This window comes from Stegodyphus dumicola, chromosome 6, assembly GCF_044657685.1.
Source record: "Stegodyphus dumicola isolate Sdum_Otavi_A_Nest chromosome 6, ASM4465768v1".
Lineage (NCBI taxonomy): Eukaryota > Metazoa > Arthropoda > Arachnida > Araneae > Eresidae > Stegodyphus > Stegodyphus dumicola.
The window spans coordinates 151,308,953-151,321,696 of record NC_140773.1 but is presented as its reverse complement, the minus strand read 5'-3'; the positions used below and the strand labels follow the sequence as shown (position 1 = coordinate 151,321,696).

The window sequence follows — 12,744 nt, the reverse complement described above, 5'->3', positions numbered from 1 at the left end:
TTTTCAGTTCTCAATTATTAATAAAAAAATTTTATAACATAATTGTTCATTTACCCATTCTATAATGTAATTAATAATGTCTGTCTTAAAAAAAGTTGATACATATAGTTACTTTTTTATCAGATTTTATTATGTAGGTTAAAAAAGGGGGTTATTACAGAAATAATATGTATATGATTGCTGGACAGTGACTACTGAATCAAATTTTAAAGCAATTACGTGAACATATTTGGGTTTCCAATATTATTTGTTTTTTAATTTATAGTTTAGGTTATTTCTTATGTTTCGGTAAATGCATAATTAAATATTGAAAAAAAACCAACATTCTCATATTTACTAAATTCACTTTATGTGTCAGCTGCTTTGATTAAGATGTCTCAAAAAGCTGTCATATATCTCATAAAGTTAAAAAAAAAAAAAAAAAAAAAAAAGAAATGAAAGGTTTCAGATTTTAAATTACATCCAAACATTTTGTGTGTTACCTTTATTTATTAAATGTCATGTTCTATTTACTCAAACCATAGAAATTCAGTTCAACAGCAATATCGCAAAATAATTTTGAAATGAGCATATCTTAAGAATTTCTGGTACAAAGTTTCCCGTGCTGGAGATAAAAATGTTTTTTTTTTTTTGTATGGTGATGCCATTGCTGTCTTTGAAATCGTTTAGTTTTTTTAATCAAAAATTTGTTGAAGTGTTACAAAATATGAAATTGATAATAAAACAAATTTCAAATTCAAATTAGGACTTTCACATGCCCATATTCTGTGGAAGATTACATTATTCAAATTTCTATGTACTGTTGTTTTATCACAGTGCTAGACACATACATACATTCTTGCAGATTATTTAATTTCTTTAACTATACTACAGAGCAATAATATTTGGTGGCAACAATGTGAAAAGTGATTCACTGTTTATAGATTTCAATGTAAAATGTCAAAACGAAATTAATAGTCCTTTAGGACAAATTGACCCTTTAAACTAAAAAAAAAATATTTAATTTAAAACTTTGGGATATTATTTTAACTGCATGAAAATAGAACTGAAATTATTATTTCAGTTTATATTAAACTTCATTCTGTATTTATCATCAAAAAATTGTATAAAAATTCTTTTTGCTAGAAATAGAGAATATGTGAAAGCAGCAATAAAAATTTGACTTCAAAGTTTTAGTCTGGTTATTTAAAATTAAACTACATGAAAAAAGTTGTATTGAGCGGTGAAAAATTCATTATTGCATCATTAAATTAGTTTCTCATTTTTTGAAAGACAAAACTTGCCTGTTAACTGGAATATTGATTCCCATATAAATATATAAATCTTAAATTTTGTAATTTTTGACTGGGATTTGATTTATATGTATATTTCATATTTATTAATTTTTTATAAAGATGTAATATTTGCACATTTGTTATTATAGAACTGAATTTACATTGGATGAAAGTGGTGATGTTACATGGAATATACCTGAAAATACAGAACATATGCCGTTTTTTAATTGTGAGACTTATGAAGTAATTGCCTTACTTATTAGATTTTTGTTTTACTTTCATTTTAATATATAATTATTTTTCCTTCTTAATTATATTAATATTAATTAAAATGTATCAAATTTTCTATGCTTTCTACTTAATCCTTATCAAAATTACAGGGTTACACTGATATGAGAGATACAGATTTCCTAATTTTTTTTGGAGCAATTGTGGGTCATGTTATAGAATTTCGAGTAAGTTAATGTATTAATGTTTCTAATAAATTTATTCATGCATTTCAAAGTGGGTTGTTCAAATTTAAAGAAAAATAAATTAATAACAAATAATGAAGTGAAATAAAAATTTGAGCTACTCAGTGAATGTTACAGAAGTAGATAGTAAATTGAAGCTTTTATGAGTAATTAAAGAATTTTCATAACATCCTTATATATAAGAGGGGATCTAAAAATTTTCAGTGTCAAAATTATTTTTCATTTATATTGAAATAAATATGTATAAGAATTTTTTATCAACCATTATATTTACTCACACATGCACAAACAATACTTCATAAATGTTTTCTAATATGGTGCAGGTTGATCATCCGAAAGATGATGCTATACAACTCACATATGAAGGCTGGTGTGTATTACAGTGTGAAAGGGTAAGCATATTTATGTGTTGTTTATTGCACTCTAGTGTTTGATGATTTTAAAATGTGCTTTTTTCCCTCTTAATTCTTGAATGCCATAAAATGTTTTTGCATCTAATGGTTCTGTGGGTCAAGGTGCATCCAAGAGGTAACAAGAGGTTTTGTAAACAATAAGAACATTTATTTACAAGTAAATATGTAGAATTTTCAAACAGTTGGAGATATATTGTTAGGCATCTCAGCCTTCCATGTCCGCACCTTTAGGTATCCAGCCTGCCACTGAGTATTGGGTCATTCTAGTCAGAATGACGTGGGAAATGTGTAATACTCCCCACCTGAACTCGCTTGAGTTCACTTACCATTGAATTTTAACTAAATCTACATTCAGGAACCATTTAAAATTACAAGAATAAAATACAAATAGCATATTATATCAAATACAAAGCTTCAAAATTATTCAATCACTTGACATAAAAAAACAAATAACACTTTTAACTTCCAAAGAAAATTGTTCAAATATCAAGCCTTAAAATATAAGCACAATTAAACTATCATTAATACACAGATAAAAAATTAACAAAACTAAGAATTAATTTCCAAATTATACACAAGTTGTACTGAGTGTTTTATTTTTCCTTTAGGAGTCTGAATAAGAAGAGAAATTTTTCCGTCTCTTCCTGGATATAGCTCTAATCTTTTTCCCATCATCCACATATTTCTGGGATAACACTCATCACTAATCAAAACAATATCATTCACTTTAAATGAAACTATTTTACCTGGTTGTAGAGAAATATAAGCTGATCTCAGATTAGCTAAATATTCCTTTCTCCACCTGTTCCAGAAATGATTCAAAAGTGTTTGATATTTATATTTCTTTACCAAAGAATTCCTATTAACATTTAAATTTTCATTTTTATGTTTTACAGGTAAAGACACCAACCTTTTACCAATAAGAAAATGAGATGGGGTGAGTGGAGAGGGTTCTGAGGGTTCATTGTACAGATAAATGATAGGCCTAGAGTTTCAATTTCTGAAAAAACAGTTTCCAATTCCTTCAAAGAGAGAGAGGATCGTCCAACAATTTTCTTTAACCTTTTAACTGTCATGCCCGAAATAATCTCGGGCACAGCACTGGTATTCCAAAATGTCACGCCCGAATATTACTTGGTCTAATTTTTTTTTTTTAGAGTGCATCGTATTGTTATACCCGAATATATATCGGGAGAAGTTTATTTCAGCTTCAATTTAACAGATGGCAGAACTTTACTGGAGGTTTTTAAAGGATAGAGGTTAAAGTTCAAAGTACGCGGCATGTTTAAAAATTTTTTGACTGCAAGGCAAATATTTCATTTTTGGAATAAAAAAAACTGGCAATTTATTCACTCACATCATCAAAATAATTTGACAGTTAAAAGGTTAAGCAGGTTTTAATTGTTCGTATCTGTCTCTCCCAGAAACCTCCCCACCATGGACTTTTTTCAACTATAAAATTCCAAATTATACCTTTAGAAGAAAACAAATTTTTAACTTGATCATTATCTATCTAATTCCACCATTTTTTCAATTCACAATTTGCTTTTTTAAAAGCTTTGGCATTATCAGAACATATAATGGAACATAATCCTCGACAAGAAACAAATCAGGATCCAAAATGGATCCAAAAATGCAAATCTTGCTTAAGTTCTGGAGCACATATAGGCCCATTTACTTTTGTAGAACAGGGTTTAGAATTATGCACAAACCTTTTAATCCAAGCAGTAACACGCAGTAATCTACTTAGTTCGCTGAAGTGTTAACGTCCAGTAATGACGACATAGGTAAGTTTCCATTAGCTGAACTGGTTACCATGGAATTAACCAGTGCAGTCTGTTGCTCTTTCACTATAACGCTTTCATCACAGATGTCATTACAATGATGTAGCGATTCTTGAAGAGGCCATGAGTAAAGGCCCATCCAAACGAGTACGCTTGCGAAGAGTGTGTTTAACCAATAGAATTTTTTTGCCCAAAAATGATGTGACGCTGTAATATAGCTTCAACAGAGCTGTATCTTATTACTTTGCTGTGCTTCTGTATGTTTGTGGATATCAGATTTTTTTTTTAAATAGCTGAAACTTTACTATTAAGTGCAATTATTAAGCAGAGGCAAAACCGCAAAAAATGGCAAGAATGGGTCCGAAAGATTTATTTAGAGCAACCTGTTCAAAGAGGTTTTTTTTTTATTGTTGTTGTTTTTACTGCCTCGTTTGCGAAATGAATATCCGGAATTATTAAATTCCTACTATTAGCTCACAGTTTCCCTATATCTTGTTCAAATTTTCAGTACATAAAATGCTTTTTATTAATCCACTCAAGTTCAAATACAATTGTTTAAACTTGTAGTGAAAGACACTTGAGGTAATACAGCTTTTTCACATATTAAAATTTTTAATTTAAAATAATTCTGTTTGTATTTTTATTTATTTATTTATTTGTTTTTTTATTATTATTATTATTTTTCTTTGTGGACCTAAGTAGGAATTGACTTTTTTTTTTATTTTATATTACTTCAGGATGAGTATCGACCAGTTTGACAGACTTGCAGATTCTATATTGTATGAAAATTAGGATTTATAAAATTGGTTTGGAATACAGTATATAAAGAGAATTAAATTACTTAATTCTCTTTATATACACCATCCACCAATAAAACCAACTTCATATTTTTTAACTCCCCCTCCCTTGGTCTTTTGTTTTTCTTTTTATTTATTTTTGAATTTAGAATGAGGTTCAAACTTTTTACAGTTTATGAGAAATTATGCGCATGATAAAATATGCAATAAAGTAAAAATAAAGAGAGAATTTATAGATGATATATGATAAAGAGATGCAGATATATTATTACATAAGGATTTCTATTTGCAATGCACATTTTTAAACTAAATTAAAAACAATAATAATAATGAATAAAATAAGAAATGAAAACAATAATAATAGGTAAAATAAGAATATAATGATTCATGATTAAATATAAGAAACACGTTTCAAAATGAGAAAAGCTAACTGAATTATATACTGTCTACGGATGAGGTTCGAACTCGCCACCTTTCCATTTGCAAAGCAGCGCACTGACCACTCAGCTATCTGTGATAGCAGTGTTTGTGAAAATAATGTAACAAGTAGAAGTTGCTGCAAAGGTAATTTAATTAAACTTCAATAAATGATTGCTGTATGTCACAAGTTGTAACTTTCCTCCAAAATTTCGTAATTGTATTTTATTGAATATTCTTTCATAGTCAACTGCTTTATTTTAGAAGTTGTTGTATTGCTGAAGTTAGTTTTTGGTGTATTTAATATTGTGATATTTATAGAGCTATTTTTATTACACATGATGTAGCCAATATTTATAATAATTAAGGAGAATTTTGTAAAGCAGAAACTTTGATTTCATAGAAACTGTAATTTATTTAGGTTCCTATTACTGACGGTGTTATAAATAGGTGAAGCATATGGATATACTGGTCGGATCATTGCTTTATAAATATACAGTTTTCCCCTTTAATAAGAATTTTAAATTTATACCAATATATACGGTTTGAGAAATCTGAAGATGGTGTGAACAATGCTGATAATTTTATTGCTGTATACAGTTATGATATTTCTAAGCAAAAACTCATCTCTGTGTGGTTCTGCTGCCATATTGAAATGGGTAAGCAAAAGGTCATTTCGGATTATGACACGTGATAAAAACTCGGTCGGCTATTGGCTATACGCGCGCATCGCGGGCTAAAAAAGCTGAACAGGAGCATACTCAGTTTTACGTCTTCTGCCTCACGCGAATTTACGTGGACGTCAAAAAAGTTGCGTCAGCTACGTCGCGAGCGTCCTCGTGTGGACGGGGGCCTTAAAGCGGTTTAGACACCCAAACAGAGCCTAACCACCATGGAGAACTTGTGAGAATTCTCCTAGCCGATTCTCCTCTAGTAGTAAGGTCTGCAGTATTGTCGAAACTATTGCAATGGTTCCAACACTCTGGTAGAGTTCAGCGACTGCACTTGAGCCACTCTGTTGGCTACGAATGGTTTCCATTGTTTAGAAGATCCTTTCAACCAATGAGGGACGATTTGAGAATCACTCCATAAGAAAATCTGTTTTGCAAAATCAGGAAATAGACCTTGTAAATAATTTCCTAAACGTGCAGCGAAGAGTGCTTCCATTAACTCTAATCTTGCAAAAGTCGAAGTTTTTAAAGGAGCAACTTTACTTTTTGACATTATAAAGCTCACTTTGATTTGGCCATTGCAATTCACACACCTTAGGAACGCAACAGCCCCATATGCCTTGGGGTCACAAAACACATAAAGAGAAACTTCAGTTATTTCTCAGCTGTCAAAAAACTTTCTATCGGTAGATACTGATTCAAGTTCACAAAGTTCAGAACATCTGGTTCTCCATTTATTTTGTAGGTCACTTGGCAAGTCTTCATCCCATTGTAGATTTGGTTCCCACATCTCTTATAGAAGAATTTTCACAGTGATTTCAAAGGGACTAATCAGTCCACATGGATCAAATATCTTGAAATACCGTAATTTCCGGAAGAAAGGCCGCATCAGCGTAAACGCCGCACTCGAGAGACATGGCGGAAAAAAAAAATTAAAATTACACAGAAACGCCGCAATGGATTAAATTGCGCATGACATCGTCGTGGGCCGTATAGATGCAAAACCTCAACATGTGGCGTGGTATATGACATATCAGTTAAGAAAAATGCATGAAAAGAAACCATAACTCAAAAAAAAAAAAAAAAAAAATTAAAGGTAAAAAATGTCAAAAATATATTTACATTCATGAATATATTTCTATTTACCCACTAAAGAAGTCCATATTTGTAATACTCGGACTATATTATAAAAAATGTTGCAACAACGAAATATTAAATTTGGATGACAAAAGGAAATTTTAAATTTTACTTACAAAAGGAATTACAGCAACCTATACATCATATGAAGCCATCAAAATCTGATTCTTCACTATCTGAATTTAAAAGATTTAGTAAATCCTGATCTAAGTCCAAGTCTTCCAGATCGTCACATTCATCTTCCTGGTGTACAGTCTCTTTATCTAAGGATATAATTTCAGCTTCTTTGAACCCTGCTATTATTGACGATGTTTTTACCGATTTCCATGCACTTCCTGCAAACTTTGCAACTTCTTCATAAGATGCTCTACGCATTTTACCGCTTTTCGTACACGTATGCAATCCTTCACTCATCCAACACTCCCACCGCTTTCGGACTTCAGCTTTGAAGGATTTATTATCTGACAAATCTAATGGTTGTAAGATTTTTGCCAAACCACCAGGAATTATTGCTACGATCGTAGACAATTTTTGACATCTGGTTTTCACTGACTCAAGTAAATGAGCACGCATGGAATCCGTTATCAATAACCCCTTTGGTTGGAAAAAAGATCCCTTACGATACTGCCAAACTTTTTATAGCCACTCATGCACGATTGTTTCGCACATCCAGCCATTCTCTTTTACACAAATAAGTACGTCATCTCCCTTCGGAATAGTTTTTCGTTTAAAAATGATCATCGGCTTTAGCTTCTCACCATTTGCGGCACAAGCTAACACACATGTAAATGACGTTCTTTCATACCCCACCAGTTTCATCAACAGTTCTGTTTGCAGGAGAGTCGAAAGCTAGCGGTACGGTGTTTCATCCATATTTATTATCTGTGACTTTTTTTTTTTTTTTTTTTTGTCAATAATATCTGTCACATATTTTAGAAAAGATGCCTTTTTATCTTGCCAGTCCATAGGTAATTGTTGCCCAACTGTTGTTCTAGTACGCACAGAAATATTTTTTCTTTTCATCAATCTGCTACACCAGCAAGGCCCTCTTTTGAAATCATTTATGTTCATTTGTTTTGCTATAAATTTTCCTTGAAGGTGAATTTTTACAGTTGAAATTGCCATTCCCTTTCCTCATTGCTCCTCTATCCAGTTTGCAAGGTCGTCCTCTAGATTCGGCCACCTTACCGTAGCATTTCTTTTGGCTCGTTTCTGTTGTGGCATATTTTTAAGTTTTTCTTTTTCAGTTCTCCAATGTCGAATACATCTCTCGTCCACTTCAAACTCTCGAGCTGCTGCTCTATTTCCAATTTGTTCAGCATGTGAAATTACATTAAGCTTAAAACCAGCAGTATAGCTTCTGTGCCATTTAGGTGCCATTTTAAAAATTTTTCCGCTCCCTTCTTACTTTAAAAACTATCCAACAAGTACTTGTACCCAAACTGATGGGATCTGTATCTGGCTAAATGCCAAGAAAAATCAATTCATGCGGAATTGAAAATACGTTAGAGTTCGTTATTGCGAGGCAGGTGAAGTCGTGTGTCTGCCTTGGAAAAATTGCAGAAAATGCAGGGGTGGAAAGAGGATGGGTCGTGGAAGATTCATTGAATGTCAGAGGAGAGAGACTATTCAAACTGATGAGAATGCTGATTTGAAAGGGGGAAGAATGTTATTGTTCTGAGATCCCGTTTAGGGTGAATAAGGCATGTAGGTCTGTTCAAGGGAAAGAATGTAAATAAAATAACGTTCGCAAAAAGCAACTGAGTAGTCTTTTTTGTGGGAACAGCACCAGTCTATGTACAATGACAAGGCTATCCAAACTATGTACAATGACCATCATAGGAAATATTTTATTTTTAGTACACCTAAACGGCGCATGTGTAGAAAGCTGCACCCACTGAAAATTTAAGTTTTAAACACGTAAACGCCGTGGGGTTTCTTCCGAAAATTATGGTAACTCTCAAAATGTGACACTTTTGGATTCTAACATCAATGAAATCCCTAACATCTCTTAAATCTAATTTAATTCTATCCTCAATCGGATCCCACTTCAATCCCAAGAAACTGTTCCTTGCCCGAAATCAGTATTTTCCCCATATCCGTTTTCATTCCAAAGTTTATACAGTTCTGGACAATTAGTTTTTGATTTCCTCAAATGAAATCCCACTGCTTTCAATATCTCTATTGCCGTAGAAGTCAAATGATAAGCATCCTGAACGGTATTGGCTCCATAACACAGATCATCAACACAAAAGAGTTTAACATGTCATAACATTTTGGATGATGTTCCTTAAATTTCTTAATATGAAATTTCAAAACGCAAGCAAGGAAAATAGCGAAGTTGTTAAACGGAATGGGAGACTATTTAAATGAAGAGTTTCAGTTGAGTCACCTACTTCTTCGAGAAACCACAAAAATTTAAGGTATTTTCTATCTTCCTCTGCAATCTCTATCATAAGAAAAGCATTTTCTAAATCTCTGCAAAATGCAACTTGATTTTCTTGAAATTTAAGAATTATGTCCAATAAATTTGCATAAAGATCTAGAACTCCCGATTCTAGAGACTCATTTAGAGATTTATTATTTTCATTAGCCTTACTGCTACAGTCATAAACAATTCTAACTCGAGTTGTTTTCTTGCCATCCCTAATTACCGCTCTGTGGGGCATATAATATCCTGAATTTTTATCTTCATTAACATATTTTCTCACAATCTGACATTCTAAGTGATCCAATATAATTTGTTTACACTGGTCATAAATTTCTTGATTTTTACTTACTTTGTGCTTTATCGAATCAAAACGCTTTTTCACAACCTCAAAATTAGAATTTAACCCAACTGCAGGTCCCATGTTTTCCTTCCACATCAATCTGCAAACGTACCTTTCCCCATGAAATTCCAGAGAATTTTCAAATTTTTCAATCAATTGTACGAACGTATGTACGCATGTACACTGCTAAAAAAAAAAAAAATGGGACAGTGCTATATCTCCCGTTCTACTGGTCCGATTGAAAAAATTCAAATTGCATTTTCCATGTCTCAAAAGCGCAATTTAGGATATATATTAGATTTATATATAGCACTATTCTAACATAGATATTTTGACACAAAATTGGACTTTTTCTGAAATAACATACAATTTTTTTACATATTTCGATTCTACGACTCAAATTATGCCTAAGTATTAAATTTTGTAAAATTTGGTGTGAAATTTATGGAAAAATTCAACAATTTATGTTGGCGTTTTTTATTCAGTTTGTGCCAAAATTAGTTCACTTGGCAAACTTCTTAATATGTAGCAACCTATTTTCATTTCCATTTTTACATAGTGCGTGAGAGGAAAAAAAGACTCAATCATTCCTTCTTTCAAATAATGTTCTTTATCTTATACTTTTAATTATAATTGTTATTAATTTTAAGCAATTTTTTCTTCTTCGAATTTATTTTAATTGTTTACATTGCATAGTTTCTTTTGAATAACTGTTTTAAAAATTTCTATTTACTCATTCGAACTGCGTAGTTTAAATCAAAGGTGCATCTTTTATTTTTTTTTCTTCTTCCAAATAGTTTTCTTTATATTATATTTTTAGTCACAGTTACTATTTTAGGTAATTTTTAAATTTTTAGACTTTTATTTTAATTGTTAGTGTTGCATTGTCTCTTCAGGTAATTATTTTAAGATTTTCTACTTATTCAATCGAACTGAGCATTTTAAATATATTTATTAATATAAATTTTCCAGAATTCGATTTTATTTATTTGAATTGCGTTTCTTTCGGAAGAATACTTTGTAACCCCGACTACGAAGCATTTGAAAACTGTATATATTGAAAGATAAATTACAATAAGGCGCAGTTAACACGCCTTTCAATGTTCCATTCAGAAAAGATATATATAAATAAGACAGATGTGTAACCGACATTTTAACTTGGGATGACTTGCATACACTACTTTAAATAGTTTTGTCACTGTGCCCATTGCTTTACGCAATTTTATCCTACATTTGTTTTCTTAAAATGTTATTCATATTTTAGTCAAATATTTTATTTTTGAAATTGGCAAGAACCAAATATCATAAGATTAAAAAGTTTTAAGTTAAAAAAAAGTACAAATACTAAATTTTACGCAAAAATTTATTTTTTCTTCAGGCATTCTGCTCCATTCTTGCTCTTTTTCTTTAGGCATTCTGTAAGTATGTTAAAAAGCATCCAACTTTTCGAAACATCTTGGTATTTCTGACAATCATTTTAAATAAAGTTATTGCCTTCCATTTCATAAAGGCCCACAAACGGCAGAGCGGTAAAGTCACTGAACACTGGGAGTTAACTCCGGGGTTCGAATCCTAGTAAACGAGCTGGTTGCATGGGCGTTTTCATGGATTTTCTCATGTGTATCGTGTATGCCAGCAGGTTTTCCTTAGAAATTTCTTCACGAAGGCATCCTTCCTTTTAGGCAGATAGCCCTGCTTTGCCGTAACTTAATAATCTAATTCAATCCATTTCATCAGAGCCTATATCAGTCTTTAGAGGCTAAGCATTTTGAAGATATGAGATAGAAGGAAAGACTGCTTTCATCAAGAGGTTTTGGTTTATTTAATTATGACAAAGCACACTAGGGCTATCTTCCTAAAGGGATGGATGCCTTTGTGGAGGACTTTCTAAGGCAAACTGCCTTGTATACACAGTACACATGGGGAAAACCACGAAAAAGCCCATGCAGCCAGCCCGTTCGCGGGATTCGAACCTCGCCCGAACTACCAGTCTACAGCGACTTTACCGCTCGGCCGCTGTAAAAACGTCTTTAGATGACATCCACATAGATCACTGGATAATCTCCTGAATCTTCAAATAATTTGATTGAGAAATTCTAGGATTCTCCATTTATGATACGATAAGATGTTCTGTAACGTAATTTAAATTTATACAACCACATAGTCATCTAAAACCAGACGCTCTTCACTTTAATCTGCAATGATATTGTTTTTGTCTTTTCTGTTAACCCTCAAGCTCAACTGATTGTATTTGCTTGTGTACATGTCCAAGTGTTTTCTTTTTTAACACCGAAATTCTTTGAAGTATCCTGAAAGTATCTTCAAAAGCGTCCAACTTTTTTAAGCATCTTGGTATGTCTGACAGCCAAATTTCCCTGCAAATTTTTGCTTACTTTTCTCCCTAATTTTCTTCTTTTCATCTACAGTTATTTTCAGTGCTCACACAAGAAAATTAAGATTTTTCAATTGCTAGACTTCCATAAATTCCATGAATTGGAAGTTATCTGTCAGCACTATCCTTATCTTCAGGGCAGATGTTTTTATTTTATTTGGCTTATAATTCCTTACTAAATGTAGTATTTCATCTCCATGTACTCCATCTTTGATATGATTTAAATCAAGTTCCTCATCATTATAATTCGCTTCGGATAGTGAAGAAAGTGACAGAGAGATTATTGAAAACGAAAACATTTCGATTAACAAATTAGTCGGCATTCTCGACACAGCAATTATAGGACTTGAACAGCGGAACTTTGTAAATAAACAAGAATTTGTGTCGGTTTTATAGAATTAAATAGAAAGTATTGTCACATGAAATGAAGCAACTTAAACAACTTACATTGAAAGAAATGTTTAATAAAGTAAACAAATAAATATTAAGCTTTTTCTTTTTGTAAATTTTGACACCCTTTAGATCATAATTGTTCTTTATTTCGTAAATTGCAGTTTCATATTTTTAATTTTGCAATTTCTGCATGCCATCTTACCAGATCTAAACTAATGATCT

The 12,744-nt window shown here is 31.8% G+C and overlaps 1 protein-coding gene across 6 annotated transcripts in view; it reads left to right on the top strand.

Moving 5' to 3' along the window:
- The window catches only part of LOC118203015 (uncharacterized), a 149,276-nt gene that overhangs the window by 9,900 nt on the left and 126,632 nt on the right, over positions 1 to 12,744 (top strand). For 4 of the 6 annotated variants that reach the window (XR_015041736.1, XM_085819022.1, XM_085819018.1 and 1 more), the window contains exons 3-5: positions 1,424 to 1,517; positions 1,655 to 1,729; positions 2,071 to 2,139. Coding sequence is in view for 5 of the 6 variants with exons in the window: in XM_085819022.1 (XP_085675148.1) it covers positions 1,424 to 1,517; positions 1,655 to 1,729; positions 2,071 to 2,139 (238 nt within the window). In the remaining variant the exon portion in view is untranslated. The remainder of the gene's footprint in view (positions 1 to 1,423; positions 1,518 to 1,654; positions 1,730 to 2,070; positions 2,140 to 12,744) is intronic. The other 2 variants (XM_085819019.1, XM_085819020.1) reach the window with 1 other exon arrangement.